Source organism: Lynx canadensis, chromosome E3 (assembly GCF_007474595.2).
Source record: "Lynx canadensis isolate LIC74 chromosome E3, mLynCan4.pri.v2, whole genome shotgun sequence".
Taxonomy (NCBI): Eukaryota; Metazoa; Chordata; class Mammalia; order Carnivora; family Felidae; genus Lynx; species Lynx canadensis.
The window spans coordinates 2129323-2146678 of record NC_044318.1 but is presented as its reverse complement, the minus strand read 5'-3'; the positions used below and the strand labels follow the sequence as shown (position 1 = coordinate 2146678).

The 17356-nt window shown below is 64.9% G+C and overlaps 1 protein-coding gene across 5 annotated transcripts; it reads right to left on the bottom strand.

Annotated features, from left to right (window-relative positions):
* Positions 1 to 29: 29 nt before the first annotated feature.
* Positions 30 to 17240, bottom strand: TRAF7 (TNF receptor associated factor 7). Of its 5 annotated transcripts, XM_032591535.1 has the most exons (22): positions 17127 to 17202; positions 10261 to 10622; positions 9958 to 10076; positions 9664 to 9721; positions 7690 to 7781; positions 5903 to 6019; positions 5471 to 5563; positions 5300 to 5333; positions 4458 to 4641; positions 4235 to 4369; positions 3379 to 3596; positions 3231 to 3304; positions 2974 to 3022; positions 2767 to 2894; positions 2515 to 2597; positions 1805 to 1844; positions 1575 to 1691; positions 1366 to 1488; positions 1023 to 1142; positions 801 to 932; positions 595 to 714; positions 30 to 414 (listed from the first exon to the last, which is right to left on the bottom strand). In XM_032591535.1, exons 3-22 carry the CDS (start codon positions 10036 to 10038, stop codon positions 400 to 402), a joined length of 2013 nt encoding a protein of 670 aa, XP_032447426.1. In that variant the 5' UTR covers positions 10039 to 10076; positions 10261 to 10622; positions 17127 to 17202; the 3' UTR covers positions 30 to 399. The 5 variants fall into 5 exon arrangements, with proteins under 5 accessions (XP_032447426.1, XP_030157003.1, XP_030157005.1 ...); XM_030301143.2 differs by lacking the exon at positions 10261 to 10622 and having other exon boundaries at positions 17127 to 17240; XM_030301145.1 differs by lacking the exons at positions 10261 to 10622; positions 17127 to 17202 and adding an exon at positions 11846 to 12671 and having other exon boundaries at positions 4241 to 4369.
* Positions 17241 to 17356: the final 116 nt, after the last annotated feature.

The window sequence follows — 17356 nt, the reverse complement described above, 5'->3', positions numbered from 1 at the left end:
TCACCCCAAGGACTATCCCCACTCACAGCCACAGTCTGTGCAGCTTTTATTTCAATCAAGAAGTAATCAAATCTATATACAGTCTAAAAACAGTAGAAAAGGTGAGTAAAAAGGCCCACAGTCCATCTGGGGCAGGGATGGAGGGTGGGCCGGGCGAGCATCGTACCTGGCACCCAGCGGGAGGGGCTGGGCACTGTCTTGGCGGCGACGATCACAGGACCAAGCAGAGGGAGGCTCGCCGGGCACAGGGTGGGGAGGGCACTGCCTGGCCAGGTGAACCTGTCGGTCTGTCCCCGCAGGGCAGGCAGTGAGCGCCCCTTGAGACCCCTCATGTGGCCAGCCTGGTTGGGACAAGCCTAGGGGAGGTCCCAGAGGAAGCCAAGACTGGTCTGGATTCTGTTAGCAAGTCCAAACCTGCAGAGGAAGGGCTCTGTTTCAGCTGCCCCTCCGGCCACGCCGCCCCCCCCCCCCACCTGCCAGTCACACCTGCCCTCAGGTGCCACCGACCCAAGGCTTCTAGCTCCTCGCCCCCCCCCCCCCCCCCCCCGCTCCACACACGCAGCCCCTTTGGAAGGCCTGAGCCGAGGCACTGACCTTCACAGTGCTGTCCACAGCTCCCGAGAAGAGCCGGCCCCGGGACACGGCCAGTGCGGTCACACTGCCCTGGTGACGCAGCAGGGTCTGCGTGCAGATCATGTTGTCCATGCTCCAGACCTGGGGGCACACGGGACATGAGGGCCTGCCCACCTGGGCCCAACCGCCCACCGTGAACCTCCCACCATCGCTAGGTCCGCACGCACCCTGAGAGACCGGTCATAGGACGCGCTGAAGACTTTGGTCTGGTCTGGCGTTGAGATGACCGCCAGGGCATACACAGTGCCAACGTGGCCCGTCAGGGTCCGCACCTGCTCCTTGGACTCGATGTCCCACACCTGAAGGAATGGCCCAGGCAGGTCAGAGCCACAGGCTCCGGGGAGGACAGCGCCCCGGAGGCAGGCCCTGCCCCTAGGTGCCCGCCTTACGTGGATGAGGTTCTCATAGGTGCCACAGACAATGTGGTGATTCGTCACAGCGATAGAGTAGACGCTGCCGCCAGATGTCTGCAGGACGTGGATGCAGTCGAGGGTCCGGATGTCCCAGATCTACGGACAAGCTCGAGCCCGTCGGTCCCAGGCCCGGCACCTTGCCCTCAGGGCCTCTGGACGCTAAGCAGCCCGCTCGTCACCCAGGATGTGTGTGAGGGTCTCCCCAACCCGGCGGCATGGGGGCAGGGCAGACGGAGCCCCCGGGGCCGGCCTGGGCAGTGCCAGCCCAGGGGTCTAGCCTCGTGAGGGGTCTTCCCACGCGAAGCGTGTGCGGACGCACCTTGATTGTCTGGTAGGAGCCGCTGTACAGGTAGCTCTGGGCAGCCACCAGCGCCCGCACCCAGTGGTTGAGGCCCGTGAGCTCCTTCTTCAGCTTCAGTTCAGTGCCCACGATATCCCAGACCTGTGGGGACGGCCACGAATGCAGGCTGGGGCGCAGGGGTCCGGTAGCCCACCGCCCCACATGTGCACACGCGAGGCCGGCCTGACCTTGATGGCCTTCAGGGAGCCGCTGAAGAGCATGTTGTGTGAGGAGACCAGCGTGCACACGGGGTTGTCGTGGGCCCGGATCGTGTTCACCTTCTGCAGGTTCTGGATGTCCCACACCTGGCGGGAAGGACGACAGGAAGCCTCGGGTCGTGGTGGCACGGCGGGCCTGGGGCCCCCGGAAGCCGGTGCGGCCCAGGCCCCTCCCACCCACCTGCCGCGGCCCCACTCACGATGATGGTGCAGTCCGCTGAGCCGCTGTACAGCTTGCACCTGGGGGAGCGGAGCCAAGGGGTCAGGGCAGGAGAAGCCAGTGTCCTCGCCGGTGTGGCCTTGCCAGGCCAAGGGAGCACCAGCCACCGGGAAGCCACCAGGAACCGGCAGCTCGGCCGGGTTCCTCCCGCTGCCCCCAGCCCTCCGTCTTCCTGTTCCGGCGAGGGAACCTTGGGGGTAGAGGCCTGACCCCGCCGCCTGCCTGGCAAGCGTCCGACAGCAAGCTGTGAGGTAACTACCCCTGTCAGCGCTGCCGACGGCCAAGCTGCTGCTTTCCGGGAACGCACGTCTCTCCCTCTCCTGCCCACAACGTGAAGTCTCATGACACGAGACAGGAGAGAAGGTCGAGAGGGGCTACCCTTCTCGGGCGAGGGGGGAGCCGGGCAGGCTACTCTGTGGTCCTGTCCCCAAGCTGTGCCTGAGGCTCTGGCTACAGGCCAGCCGAGCGACGGCTGAGTTCCTACCTCCCCGAGGCGCCCCAGCTCCGGGGCCACACACTGGGAACGTGGGGGCCCGCGTGCCACCACCCAGCCATCCAGCCCTGCTCAAGGATGAGGGTGCCCCGCAGGAGAGGTAGACACAGCCAGCTGAGGACACATGTGGCCCGTGGGGGGAGCAGGGCGTCTCCCGTCCCCGCCTCCACGTGGGTACCATGCATGCCCGCACTCACCCCTGGATACAGAGCGCCAGCACAATGCCGTCGTGGCCTTCTAGCGTCTTCTGGCACTTGTAGGTGGTACACGTATCCCACACCTGCAGAGGCCACCATCAGGCTGGGTCCCAGGAGGGGCAGCCCAACGCCAGGGGGCAGCATGGTGGGAATGTGGAGGGAAGGTGGGCGCAGGCAGTGCCCATTGCCCCCCCCCCCCCCCCCCCCCGCCACCAGGCTGTAGACCACCTCCCTGGGCAAGACCCCACTCACCTTGATGGTCTTGTCAGAGGAGCCACTGAAGAGCAGGTCCCCCATGGAGTAGACACACAGACACCAGACGGGGCCCTGGTGGCCCACAAAGGTTCCTTTGCACTTGAAGATCTGTTGTGGGTCATAGGCTGCGGAGACGGGAGGAGCTGGTGAGGGCCCGGGGGCGCCCAGGGGCAGCAGAGGGGGCAGCGGCAGGCCCGTACTCACATCCGAGGATGCCTGTGTTCAGCCGCGCATTGATGTGGGACAGCTCATCCTGCCAAGACCAAGAGTACAGGGCATGCTGGCTGTGGGTCCGCGGTCTCCCTGCCCCCACGCGGCAGCAGCCGCCTCCCCCAGCACAGACACTGAACCCTGACAGCGGGGTGGCGGGGAGCGGGGCAAGCCTCCTGTTGGGGCCTAGGCCGAGGGCCGGTCCTGCGTCCCCACCCCCCCCACCCCGCACGTGGCCCCCTCCCGCTCACGTTCAACATGGACGCATCCCTCCGGAACTCCATGAGGTCCTCGCTGAGCTTGCTCTGGTTTTCGTCGAGGACGTCTGAGTGGCAAGGAAGAGGGTGTCAGGGACCGGGAGGAGAGGCCACACCCCTGCCTTCTGGGGCGCGCCCTCACCGAACTTGAGCTCCAGGCTCTTCTCCAGCTGGTCAATCTTCTCCGAGAGCTTGCCGAGCATGGAGCGCAGGAAGGCGATCTCCTGGTCCTTCTGGGCCAGCGCCACGTGCATCTCGTGGAAGCGGTCGTCCGTCTGCTGCAGGAACTCCTTCAGGCCCTCGAAGCGGCAGGTCTCCAGGTGTGTCTCATACGTGTCCTGGTTCCCGATGAATGTGCACCTGGAGACGCAGGATGGCTGCCCTGCCCACCTGCCTGCCCAGTGAGGCACTGCCCCTGCCCCCCCCCCCACGCCTCCCCACACCTCCCACCTGCTGCCCACCCGTCCATCCTGCTCCCACTCAGCACCCATCAGGCCACTTTGGGAGGAAATCTAGTCCTTCTGCTCCCAAAGCTCCTTAAGGGCTCTTCCGCACCCTTCGACAGCCTCCCGGCTCCTGCCTCTTCCCCCCTCCCACCGCCCCCTGCTCTCTACCCCACTCATGATGGTCCAGCCGCCCAAAGCCCTCATGCTAGTCTTTGGCTCACACCCACACATGCATCGGTTCTCAGGGACACCCCCCTTCCCTGACCTCCCAGCTCGCCGACCACTCCGACCCCTCTGCGTTCCCGTGGGGCTCAGGCCTCTCCTTCACGGCACCTGTACCTCAGTTTGTAATTACATAGCTGACGGTGAGGCTCCCGCTAAGGTCCGTCTCCCCAGGACCCTGGCTGTCTCCCCAGCGCCCAGCACACAAGCAGATCTCAACAAGGGTTCGCTGAAGGAGGGACTGTGAATGCCAGCCCGGAGGCCCCGCCGCCCCCGCCCTGCCCGCCCACCGGCCGGGGGCAGCCCACATGCCCACCCCCGCCCACTCACCCGTACTTGGAGTGGGGACACTTGATGTGCTCACACTCCTTGAGGTGGGCCTCCAGGTTCATCTTGAGGAGGGGCGGGCAGCTGGGGTTGTTGGGGCACCGCACAGGCCTGTAGTCACAGCTGCCCTCGTGGTCCCTTTGGGAGGCAGGCGTCAGTCCCCAGAGGCACCGGCTCTCAGCACCCCTGGGAGGGGTGGGGGGCGGGGGCCGAGGACAGCACTTACTTCCGAGCGCTGAGCTTGATGGTGAAGGGGCACCCTCGGGGATCCACCTCAAAGACGGCAGGCTTCCCGGCCCCCGCTGCCCGGCAGCCGTGCCTGCAGTGGATGAACAGCTCCCCGATCTGCTCGGCCACCGCGATGTTGTTCACCACCACCGTCAGCTTGGCGTGGTCCACGGGGCACTTCTCTGGAGGGGAGGGCGTGCTGACCTCACCGTCCACCTGGCTGTCCCTGCTCCGGCAGCTCTGCTCTGAGTGCTGCGACCAGGCTGCACTGGGAGCGGGCTCTTCCCTGGTAAGTCCCGGTGTGGCAGGCCCGGAACGGGCTCCTCAGGCTGGCCGCACCGAGCCTCTTTCTGGGCCCTGATGCACCCATCTACCTGCCCCGCTGCCATGCCTGAATCTGGATGGGGGCACAGCTGGGCCACCAAGGGTGACCACTGGGTGAGCAGGAGGGACCGGAGGCCTCTGGGCTGACTCAGGAGTCTGGGACAGGGCAGAGGGAGCTGGGGCAGAGCCTGGAGAGGAACTAGCCCCGGGCCCAGGGGCCCAGGCCTGCGAGGGTGAGGCGGGGGGCCCTGATGGCCAAGGCACTCTTGCTGGAAACAGCTGGTGCTGAGGCCAGGAGGTCCCGAGACGTGGGTCTCCCCACTTCGCCTATCAAGGTCCGGAGCCCAGCCTGAGCGCCCGGTGGCAGAGACGCTGGGGGCAGGGCTAGGGAGAAGCCACCATGTGCCAAGGGCATGATCAGTGCTGGGCCTAGGCTGGGACCTCTCCGGAGGGACCCTTCCCAAGCGGGGTAATGAGGTCAGCCGGACCGGGGTCTGGGGAGGGGGGGGGCCCTACCTGACTTCAAGGCGCATCTTCGGCAGAAAGTGTGCTGTGGAGACAACGGGTGGGCTTGGGGCACGGACACAGAGTCACCCCCACCCCGTGCCCACCGAAGAGGGCAGCCCCTGGGCGGCCACGCCGGGCCCCGTGGTGTCGCACGTGTCAGGAAGGGAGGGGCGGCCTCACCCCGCACGTGGTGATCACGGGGTCCTTGAACACGCTGCAGCACAGCTGGCAGCACAGCTTCACCGACGGCTGCTCAGCAAACACCAGGGGCTCCTAGAACCGGGCAGGGCAGGGTGAGGGGGGGCCGGGGCGCAGACGGCGGTGGGGGGCGGGTAGCGGCCGAGAAGGGCCTGCCGCGGAGGCCTGGGGCCGGGCCTGAGCGTGAGGGGACCGAAGCAGGGAGGACCCCTCCAGCCGCGCCCTTGGCCGTGCGCACCTGCTTCTCTAGCGGTGATGGAGACTCGAAGACCCCACACGGGCGCCGCCCTCACTTCCCAAAGCTGGACCCCGGGTAGCCCACGGGAAGAGGTGCCCGGGGAGTGGGGGGGGGGGGGGGGGTAGGCCAGACCTTCCCGCCCCTCGAGGGGCCGCCTGCTGGGCGGACACACCTACCGGCTCCTCCTCCTCCTCGGGCAGCGAGAACGTGGAGCGCAGGGACATGCTGGACTCTGAGTGCAGGGAGCGGACGGAGATGGCCGAGTCGGAGCGGCGTGGGGTGCTGATGGGGGGCTGCGGCGCACAGGGACCGGCGGGCCCGTCAGCCGGTGGGGAGGCCGGGGCCCCCTCACCCCGCAGAGCCGCCGCCTGTGCCCAGGGAGCCGATGGGGCGCCCGGGCCCCCCGCCGGCCCAGCGGTCCCGGCCCTGTGGCTGGGCCACCCGCTCACGTCTGCCAGCTTTCTTTGTGTAAATGGAGAGACTTCCTGCTATTCAATTCCAGAAGGACACGCTCGCCTGGCCTGCTTCCTGCTTCCCGTGAGGGAATGTGGGCTGCACACGGGGCACCTCCGTCAGCCAGTCCCGGGCCGGCCTCCACGCCCGGACTGCCAGAGGAAGGGAAGGCCGGCAGAGGCTGGGGGCTCCACGTCCCCTTGGGTTTGGCTGCCCGTCTGGCTTCCCTGGCTGGGGACACGGGGCCGGGCCACTGAGGCTCCCAGGGAAGGCAGGGACCTCCCCACTGAACCCCGGCCAAGATTCTCAGAGGGAGGAAGAGCCATGGGTGCCCGCCTCTGCCTGAGTCACGGAAGATGAGGATCTGGGGGAGCCCGGGTGGGGAAACCGTCCCCTCCCCCCCGCCTTGGCCTAGAACCCCCCAGTAAAGATCCTGTAAGAGCCACTGCTCCCCACCCGGCCCACGGGCTTCCTCCTGGTACCGGCCACTCTGGGGAAAATCCCCTCCCGGGCAGCCATGGGTGAGTCAGAGGTCACGGAGGCCGAGGCAGGCGGAGCCAGGGAGTGGGGTGCAAGGTGCCTGCTTTGTGCTTAGAGAAGGCCTAGTGTAGCGCCTGGCACACAGCGCGTTCAAGTAATTAAAAAAACACTGTTTCCCTTAGCATTAAATAGGAAACGAAGGCCTGGCAGCCCAGCATGAGAAGACTTGGGTCCTGGAGGCTGGGAGGACAGGAGAACCAGCTGGAGTCCGTGGGGCCACCACACTGGCGAGAATCCCGAGAATCCACAAGGGGAAGCAGAAAGCGAGGCTCTGCAGAGGTGAGCGGCAGGGGGGCCCGAGCCACCCCCCTCGGCCAGGGCAGCTCCTCGCGTCCGACAGGCCCAGAGCCCAGCGACACGGTCCAGTGGCCGGGCAGGCAGGGGACAGCCACTGTGACCCTGGCCACACAGCCTGGGCACTGACGGCCAGCCTCGACTCCACCCCAGCCCCTTCCTCACTCCGCAGAGCCGGCGGCAGGAGGTTCTCTGGCTCTCCCTGTCAGCACAGCCCTCGCAGGCCCGTTGTTATCCCCCAGCTCCGGCCGTCCTCCTTCCAGCCACCTGCTCAGGGGTCCCGCCTCCACCCCCCAGCCCACCCTCCAGTCCTCTACTCGATAGCAGACAACTTTAAAAACGGAAACGTGATCTGTGACCCACACGCCTGAACCTTCTGTGGCTCCCATGGCCTTCAAGACAGAGCTGAATGCGCTTCGCCCCAGCTCGCAGGCTCTGCACCCTCCGGCCCCACTGCTCCTTCCTCCTCCACAAAGTCCTGCCACGGGCGCTTAGGCCTCACGACGCCCAGACATACCAGCCCTCTGTCTCACCAACCCACCGTAGCCTGCAGACCGTAGCTCAGGGCGTGCCTCGAGGTGGAGCCTCCCCTTCAGCTACCCCTGGGACCTGGCCCTGGGGAAGGACGGCATGGCCGGAGGCCGTGGGGAGAGAAGTGACCATGGCACAGACCTACCATGCTATCCTCCTCGTCCCGCGGTGAGTAGGCGAGGGTGCTAGAAGAAGACGGTGTCCTGCGGTGCTGTTTGTACGTGCTGGTCCCATCGGCTGCCAAGAAGAGAGGGCGGGGTTGCCACGAGTGTGATCCAGAGGGGCATGGCTGGCCCCCCGTGGCGGGAAGTGGGCTCCCTGGAGGGACGGGGCCAGTGGGGGCAGGGGCTGGGCCAGACAGGGGGCTAATCCCCTCTGGGAAGTCTCCTTGCCCCCCACCCTCTCCCGTGTCCTCCTTCTTGATCTGAGGGCCACTTGGCTGGGGCTGGGCTCGGGGGCAGCTGGGAGCCACCCTGCCCCTGTCAGGGGCCTGAGCAGGACAAGGGCCAGAACGCAAGCTGGCCTGAGCCCCCAGCAAGCCCCGCACTGGCCCTGCATCCTCAGCCCCCTCCAGGGCCAGGCAGGTGGGGAGGGAGGGCACAGCCTGGGGCCAGCCCGGCTCAGGTGGTCTCCAGGGCCTATCCTCTGTGCCTGGAGCTCCAGAGCCCCCGACGGTCACACTCCCAAGGCAGGCTGAAGGTGGGGTGGAGGGATCATCTCTCTGACTCTACAAGGTGCCAGCGGTCTGACCCTGGGGCTGCCCTGTGCCCAGCTGAGGCAAGAGCCCAACATCTGAGTGATTAATCTGAAGGTTGCCTGGCACGAGGTGAGATGTCATCTTGCTTGGCCCTCAAGGTAACCCTACCAGTGGGCGGGTCCTCTGATGTCCTCAGTGCCCAGAGGAGGAGACAGGGACAGAGGCCTGAGGCCCCCGGGCCGGTGTGTGCTGGGGACTGACAGGCAGCCCGCTGTTTGGGTCTGCTTGTCTCCCAGCTGTTGCCCTGGCCAGAACCTGGAAGCACCCTCGGGCCTTCTCAGCCCACTCCAGGGAAGGCGTTGGTCAGGAGTCCATGGGGAAGCCAGAAGCCCTGGAGTGGCCACCACCGGCCTCAGGCCCGCCCAAACCCAGACATCACAACCAGCCCCAAAGGCATGGTTTCATGAGTCGGGCTTTAAGCAGCTCCCCTGCCACTGGGCCTCAGTTTCCCTATCTGTGAGAGGAGTCAGGTGAGGTGACTGTTCATACCCAGTCCTGACCCATCCCTGCCACCGATGGGGTTGCTGGGTAGGGCGAGAGGGAGACAGACTCCCATCACTGTCTGCTCCAGGAGCGCGGGACTGCCGTGACGGGGGCCCCTGCAGCTTCTAAGAGTAAGTGAGGCGTTGAGGAACAGTGACCTGGGTGCTTGTATTGGGGAGACGTTTATTTATTCTCAGGACAGAACATCTAAGAAGGAAAAGGGGCACTTTTGGAGCATCTGATTGAGCCACCCTGGGGCAGAGGCGCCAGCGTGAGCACGTGCGCACAGTGGTCCCGTGGCCTCACTGCTGAGTGCTTCGAGAGGGAACCCCGGAAAAGCAATTAAAAATCGGCTTCACCTATGAGGGGCAGAGTACCAAAAAGGCAAAGGAACAAAGTCCATCCCTGAACCCCCAGCCCTGACAAGAGAGGCAACACACCCTCATGACTCAGGGAAGGAGGTAGTGCCCCGGGCTGGAACCGGTCTGGAGAAAGGACACCGCGAGTACTTCTTACCCACCCACACGTGTCCAGCGTGGCCCCCAGTCCCGACCTCCCGGAGGCTGCTAGGAGCCCAGGGCGGGGATGAACCAGAGGACGCTAGGACGAGGGACAGGGAAGGTGGGGCAGCCCTCCCCAGAGGTAACGGGTGAGGCCCCGGGACGGAGGTGCCGGGATGCCCGGGGTTGCGGGGGGAGGAGAAGGATGCGGCAGCAGAGGCGGAGCGGGGTGGGGGGGGGGGGAGAGCGGCAGGCAGCCTAGGGCCGACACCGATGCCCCCTCCTGCCCCACCAGGACGTGCCCGCAGACCCCAGTGGGAGTAAGGGACGCCCAGATTCTGCCCAGCCCGCCCTGGCCTGGACTTACAGGCTGGCTCACCTTTTGTGATGGTGGTGACGGCCGAAAAGGCAGGCCCGAAGGTCGTTTCCATTCTGGTCTGGACAGAGAACAGACGAGACTTGGCATCGACCCCCAGAGAGGATGTGTACACACGCGTGGACGGGCACCGACGCGCTTTCATAGCACCACGGTCACGTGCTCGCGTGAGCTCACGCGGACACACGCGGCACAGGCCCTCCACGTAGGGAGGGGACTGCTCTGGAGGCTCTGCGGGGACCCCGGCACACGAGGTGGGCACGAGGGGAGGCCCTTCCCCGTGAGGTTCCCGCTTACCCCGGCGGTGACGTCGGCAGTGGGAAGGTTGGCGGGCCCCCCGGAGAAGCGGTTGTAGCGGGCGCCCTTGCCCGAGCTCATGCTCTAGAGAGGCATCTAGGGTCCGCGGGCAGCGTCTCCTGAGGGGGGAGCACAACGGCGGTGGGGACGGTGGCCCGGACTCGTCAGATCTCCACCACCAGTGCCAACGAGGGCGGGTCCACGCGGGCAAAGTCTCTTTCCCTCCTCCCATCCCAGGTGTGCACAGGCCCAAGGAAGGGAGGAGGCCCTGGGGGCAGGCAGGCAGCTGGCACTCAGCTTTACCTTCCTTCAAGGCTCAGGCTTTTGGAAACGTCACCAGCTCCGCCCCAGAGGCGGAAGCCCCCACGGTGCTCTGCCCGAACCTCTGGGTCTGAGGGCAAGTGTCCCTGGAGCCAAGACTGGGCCGCGGTGTGGCACCCGGGGCGGGATCAAGCCGTGTGCCTGCTTCCTACCAGGTAGGACAGTCCCGGTCTGCAGGATGCAAGGACGCTGGCCACACCCCAGACGACCTGTCGGTGACGAACCTGGGGCCCAGCCTCTCAGAGGCTCATCACGCAGATAAAGCCCCTTTGGGACGGGGGAGGAGATGAGAGTCCTGATCCCAGACCTTGTGCAGGTCCAACTGTCGACTCAGGACTCACGGGCTGAGGCGGCGGGGAGAAGGCACAGTGGGTTATCATCCTGGGCCTGCAAGAATTACTCCCCCCACCCCACTCCACCCAAGACGAGGGGTCTGGCCGTTAGAGAGGAAAGGGGACCAGCCTGCAGCCACGATCGTGGATAGCCTGGGGGAGCCACCCCACTGCCAGGGCGACGCCCACCTTCCCAGGGGCCCTCCTGGGGTCAGCGTCCACGGCGGCGTCTATCTCCCCTCTGGAGTCAGCTGTAGCCTCGAGGCCCCAGCTTTAAGCCGGGCTCCCCGCGAGGAGGAGCACACGTGAGCTCTCTCCCCAGGAGACCCCTGGGAGGCCACAGCGCGGGCTCATCACCTGCTGCTAGGCCGGGCCAGCAGAACGAGTGTCGGGAACTCCCGGGGAGGCCGGCACGTCCCGCTCTCGTGGGGCACAAGGGCACATGCAGGCTGGGGCCCACCCTGTGCTGTGAAGGCCCCCCACGACTGAGGAGGGGGCTCCGGGTGGAGGGGCTGCTGAGCCACCTGGCCGTGTCTGCCTCACACACGCCACAGCCACTCGGTGGTCCCGCAACCCAACCTAGGGGTCTACGGGGAGGGGCTGGCTCCCGAGCCGTGTGTTCCCATGCTGCGCTGCCGAGCTGTCACAGCTCCCCCACCTTCTCTCCCACCTGCCCCTTTGAATACCACCTGCAATGCCACCGCCCCCCCGCCCCCAGTCTTCTAGACTCGGGCCTCGGTGCGGTGGCTGTCAGTCCCCACACTTGGCCCTGCCACAAGGCACCGCCACCGATGCTCTCAGCGCCCTGGGGGTCCAGGTAGACCAGGGGATGGGGGGATCCCAAGATGTTGGCCAAAGCCTCCCCCTCCTGCCCATCACTCCCCCTGCTGTGACTCAAGAGACTTGGCGGTTAAGTCCCAGACCAGGCTCTCCGGTGGCTTGTCCTCATGGGGGAGAGGCAGGGACTCCCGAGAGTGGGCAGTACCAGGCCCTTGGTGGAGGTGTGGCTGTGGTGGGTCCGGAAGCCCCACCTCCAGTGCCGCTGCTGGTCTCCACGCTAAGCAGGAAATCCTGGGGCCACCCTGCTTGCAGCAAGGATACCCCGGCTGGGGTGACATAGGAGCTCCAGGACTCACCTTTTGGGAAACCCAAGGTCGGCTCCCGCCTCGGCACCATGGGGCGTGCCAGGAGGAGGCTGGGGGTGGGTCACGGGGAGGCGGCCGGCCCACACTGACCTGGATTTTACAATTCATCTGCTCCCCCTGCTGCAAGCTCCCGAGGCCCAGCGGCCAGCGGCTGGCTCCAGCGAGCGGCTCCCGTGGTCCAGGCAGCCGGGACCCCAGCGGGGACTCCCCCCAGGACGGCGGCCAGCACGCCAGCCCCCGTGGGGCCTGTGTGCCTGCTGCTCAGTCTGAGGGAGCAGGCGTCTGGCTCTCCCTCACTCTGAAGTGAAGTAAACAGAAAGGCACGCAGGGCAACATGCAAATCGGCTGGAAAGTCCCCTGACAGCCAATAGCGGCCAGGCCCGGCAGACACACAACCCGGGGGCGGGGTGGGGGGTGGGGTGGGGGGAGATGTACAGACTGGCCAGAGAGCAGAGTGGAGCCAGGGAAGGAGGGAAGTAACTGCTTCCCCATTTACATGGTTTGGCCTGCACTCCCAGCCAGGGACCCGAGGCGGGGGGAGGGGGGGGTTGCTGGGCTGCAGCCACAGCCTCCCCCAGCTGTGCACCCCCAGATCACAACGATCAGATCCTACCCTAACTAAGCATCCTGGAATTGAGCAAGATGCCCTGAGCCTTCAGCCCCGCTCCCCCAGGGGCTGCATTTTGCAATAAGTCTTCGCCAGTGTCTCCCAGCTCTGTGGGCCCAAACCCCAGAAACAACAGCACAGTTGCGTACGCCCCCCACCCCGCTGGGCCCAGCTGTCCGGGGTGGGGTATGCCCCCGCCCCCCAGGGGTAGGCCTCCTCGCCACCCCGCACCAGGCCTGTATGCAGGCGGACAGGGAGTTGTCAGCTAGACGACCGGACACTCCCATACTGGGAAAAGCTATGGGCTGAGCCTGCCAGGCACAGCTCCCCTTCCCTCCCCAGGCGAGTCCCCCCACCCTGCCTGCTCCAGGTGCCTCCGCAGAGCCCAGGCGAGGGACACAAGGACCGTATCTCTTAAAGAGAAAAGACCGCACGCACGTCCTGCTGGAGATGGGGCCTCAGGTGAGGCTGGTGGGAGAGTGGTACCCAAGGTGCCCGGGGTCAGTGCAAAACCAGCTCCCCTGCTTGAGCCTAGGGTCAAGGCCCAGGGATCTCTGTCCACCCAAGTCCATGTCCAAAGGGCCCCTGGGGCACACTCCTTGCCCGACAAGGGAACGAAGATCCACCTATAATGCCCCAGCCCCTCTTCAGGAAAGCCCCCCACCAGCCCCGTTCTCTGGGCAGCCTACACCAGAGAGCAGGCCAGCTCCCTTGGGAACCCCTCCCCACCCCCACCCCCTGGAGGGAGGCCAATGGGGTCTGCTAGGCTCACCCTTGGGAATGTGGGACAAAGATCCCCCACTGTGGTCCCTGTGGCTGGCAGCCAGCAGAGTGGGTACTGTAGGCTGTAAATGCTGGACTGGGACGGCGGGGGGGGGGGGGGGGGGACGACAGTGGGATGGCCAGAAGCAGGTCCTTCGAAGAGTGGGTGTGGTGGGGTCCCCTCAGCAGCATGTGCTGAGCCAGCAATGGGGGTAGGCTGGCCCTGGAAGCACCATCAGGCCACACATTTAGTGGTGACGGCCCCAGGGTGAGCATGGGTGGCCAGGACACCTCAGCCCTGCCTGGCACAGAGCTGTGGGTGGCCACCAGACTGCAGCCAGAGCTCCAGATGCAGCCCCTGGTATCACCCATGGACCACCCAGCCCCTGGGTCGGCCCCTGCTGGCCCCCTGGCCCAAGCCCTATAGAAACAAATCCTATAGAAACAGGCTGGGTTGCCATAGCAAAGCCATATACACCTCTCCCAGCAGTTCCCTGATGTCCCCTTAGCACGTCTTTTCCATCCCAGATAGGCACGGTGTGACGTCAGGGCCCCCCCTAAGCACCTCAGCAGGCCCAGGTTTGAGGCCTGCCCGGCCCCCCTTCCCTCCGAGCACCCACCCCTGGACTCTGCCCTCACCTTCCATCCTTCCCTCTGTGCCCACAGTTCCTAAAGGGTGGCCTCAAGGTTGCCAGACTGGACACCCGTTGTGGCCTCCTCTCCCCAAGGCTGTGTCCTCGCACTCCCCACCCGGCCTCTCCAGCACCCGTGGGTCCCTCTGCTGGAGGGAGGTGTATACCTGATACAGCCTGGGGGGCTCCTAGAGAGCTTCCCAGAGGAAGGGGCTGCCCAGATCCAGAGCAGGGAGAGAGTATTCTGGAAAAAGGTGGTGTTTGGCCTCCTCTCTGAGCACCTAGCCGTAGGGGCCACTTTTACCTGCCCACACCCTTCCTCCAACTCAGCGTCTGGGCCAACCCAGGCTGCAGAGGCACAAGGGGGAAGCAAATCCCAGGCTGTCTTAAATCAGTGAGTCTAAGGTCAGCCGGCTGGCTTAGTTGGAAGGGCGCGCGACTCTTGATCTTGTGGTCGAGAGTTCGAGCCCCACGTAGGGTGGAGAGATTACTTAAATAAATCAAACTTAAGAAAAAAAAAATCAGTGAGTCTAAACTTGTGGAGACAGGTCCTGGGCCTCTGCCCAAGAGCCCAGGGACACCTCGGACCCGGGCTACACCTCCAGGCCGCCCTGGCTGTTTCCGCCTCCCTGACTTCCTCTTTCTTGGTTCCCTACAGAAGCTTGGGGAGTGTGCACAAAGTCCCAGCCGGGAGCCCCGCCTGGACATGCAGACATGCACCAGCCCGCTCCACTGTCCATTCCATGCCCTTTCAGCCCAGGCTGTGGTACTACAGTCTTTCTGGCACATTCCTTCGGTCCCGGTTTCCGTGAGGCTGCTCCTTCCCCGGGGGATAGCCGAGTACCAGGTCTCCATGTGACCTCAGCACTGGACTCCAGGACCGCTTTCTCCCTCCTCTGCCCCACCTGACCCCATGTCCCTCCAAGGAGCAACCGAATTTCTTCTGTGGAAGGGCCAGCACACGGGGGACACCCTGGGGCATCTACTGAAAGCTGAGGGGTTCGGGCCCCTCTACGAGGGTACCTCCTGCATAAGCCAGCCAGATGGCCCGGTAAAGTCCTAGGAGCCGACTCAACAGCAAGGTCAGGCCAATGGGGACCCAGGTTCGGAGCAAGTTATGTCCTGCTGACCCCTCCCAAGGCTGGGCATATGCTGGCACACTTCACTTATGTGCTTATACTGACCCCTCCAAGTGTTCCTTATGGACAGCACGACGGTCAGGCCACAAATGCAGGACTCAGACCTGGGTTCAAATCCCACCTCTGCCACGTAACAGCTGCGTGACTTTGGGCAACCTGCTTGCCCTCCAGGGCCTCAGATTTCTCACTCGTTAAACAGAGTGGATGTACTCCCATCTGAAAGGAGCTGCGAGAGGCGGGGCAACAGTGAGGGCTCCACTGACAGCAGCCCCTCTTCGAGAGTCAAGAGTAGAGGCCGGGAGGCCACCCCAGGACTCAGAGCCCCCAAGGGGTCACGCCGCGGCCAACCAAAGCCCTGTTGTGCCAGCAAACCGAGGAGCCCATGGTGCACCAAAGCCAGCCGCACACGAAGCCGTGCCGAGGAGCACCACACCGCGGAGCCCAGGCCGCCTGGAGCCGTCCAAACAGGTCAGGCCCTTCAATCACATCTCTCCCGTTTCCCAAACTCTCTGATTTCGCAGCCGGCCGGCCGGCCAAGGTTCACACCCACTGCATGCCAGTCCCTGTGAGGGTGAGAGGGCACGTGGTGACGGCTGAACATGAGTCTGACCTTGAGAAGCTAGGGGGCCTGGTAGGAGAGGTAGACAGGCTCAGGAGTATTAGTAAGCCCCATTCGAGCTGCCAAAGACCCTTTTCTGTGGGTTCCTGTCCCAGCAAAGTCAGTGCTTCAGACTCTGATCTTTCCCATTCATTTCCAGAAATATTGTGCGTGACACACAGCCACAGTGGGGGTTGCTCCACAGGGACCCCTCAAGAAGGAAGACATCCCCTCCTTCCCAGCTGGTTACCTCCCTCAGCCAGGTTGCCAGGATCCCTGCTTCCCCTCAGAGGGAGCTTCTGGCTTCCTGGGGCTAGTGCAGCTATAACATGCAGGAACCTTGACACACAGAGACCAGGGATTCCGGAGAAACGTGAATGCCCAGAGCAATGCAAGTAGGGATGTATGACAGAGAAGTAGTGCCTGCCTGCCGCACAGGCTTGCGGGGAAGGGGTGTGGGAAGGGAGAGGCCCAAAGAGAAGGAATGAGGAAGAGGGAGGTCACATGCTTGGCAAAGGCCAAGGGGTGGGCAGCCCTCAGGAGAGGGGGCCTGTGTGTGCACAGGAAGGGGTGTGAGGGATGGGGAGAAGGGTGAACAGTCTGGGCAGCTTGGAGCTCTAGGCAAGGGAGGCAGCAAAGCAGGGTGGAATCCCCAGCCCTACTCTCCACCCCTGTCCTGCCAAAGCAGGGTGGGATCCAGCACAATCGCAGCCTCGGCTCCAGCTGAATGCCCTGGACTTGTTCAAGGCAACGAGGCCGGAACAGCCAGACAGCCTCGTCTCCCACCCCCTCTACACACAACCAGGGGCTCTTTACCGGCCTCGGATCTGATGTCGGCTCTCCCGTGCTCGAATCCTCCAACAGCCTTCCTTGCAAGCACAATACAATCCCTCCACCATGCACTCTGGTGTGGCCCCGTGGACTAGGCCTCTCACCCCTCTGCCAGCACTCACTGGCGCACCAAGCCCTTTCTTGCTCTGGGCCTTTGCACACCTTGCTCCCTCTGCCTGGCATGCTCTTCCAGCAACTTCCCAAGACAAGCTGCTTGCTGTAGGCACCTCCCCCCTCCCCAAGCCACTTGAGAGCGCCCCTTACTCTTTCTCAGCGCCCTGTTTCTCTCATAGCACCTATCACAACTCTTTAGGATTCTGTGTGTACTGTCAATCCCTCCCCGCTCTAGATGGCCGGTTCTCAAGCCGGGGTGTGTGGGGTTGGGGGAGGATTTTGTCCCCCAGGAGACGTTTGGCGGTGTCTGCAGGCATTTTGGGTTGTCAAGACGTGGGGGTGGGAGAGGTTACTGGCATCTAATGGGTGGGGACCAGGGATGCTACTCAACATCCTACAAAGCACAGCAGAGAAGGATCGGCGAGAAGTGTCAACAGCGGCCGGGCTGAGAAAAGCTGCAGAAGAGCCTACGAGAACTGGGCCCCCGGCGGCGCTCAACGAACGCAAGAAGAAGGAATGAATAAAGAAGGGGAGAATGGGGCAATGGGGCAAGCGACGGACAGACGCCGAGACCCCGGCCCGTGTCGGCCCCGCCCCCCCAGGCCCGACGCCTCCGCGGACCCCGAAGCGCCTACCGCGCGGCCCCGAGGCGCGAGCCCCGGGCCGGGCGCGCCGCGCGGACACTCACCCGCCCGCGGCCGCCCGGGAGCGGCAGCGATACCCTCCCGCTTCATCGTGCCCCCGCGGCCGCTGGCCGGGAGACAGACCGGACGCGCGAGCCGGAAGCGCTGAGGCGCTACGCCCGCCGGGACTTGTAGTTCCCCGTCTCTCAATGCCTGGGTCCCTGCCTCACGCGCGGCTCTCCAGAAACTACGAATTCCGGCGGCTCCGACGTCGCGGGGCGGGATTGGCAGCTTC

Coding starts and splice junctions, on each gene's coding strand:
- TRAF7 (XM_030301143.2), bottom strand. CDS start 10,038: ATGAGCTCGGGCAAGGGCGCCCGCTACAACCGCTTCTCCGGGGGGCCC. Junction 7,782..9,663: donor CGTCACCACCATCACAAAAG/GTGAGCCAGCCT, acceptor TCTTCTTGGCAG/CCGATGGGACCAGCACGTAC. Junction 3,305..3,378: donor GAGCCTGGAGCTCAAGTTCG/GTGAGGGCGCGC, acceptor CTTGCCACTCAG/ACGTCCTCGACGAAAACCAG.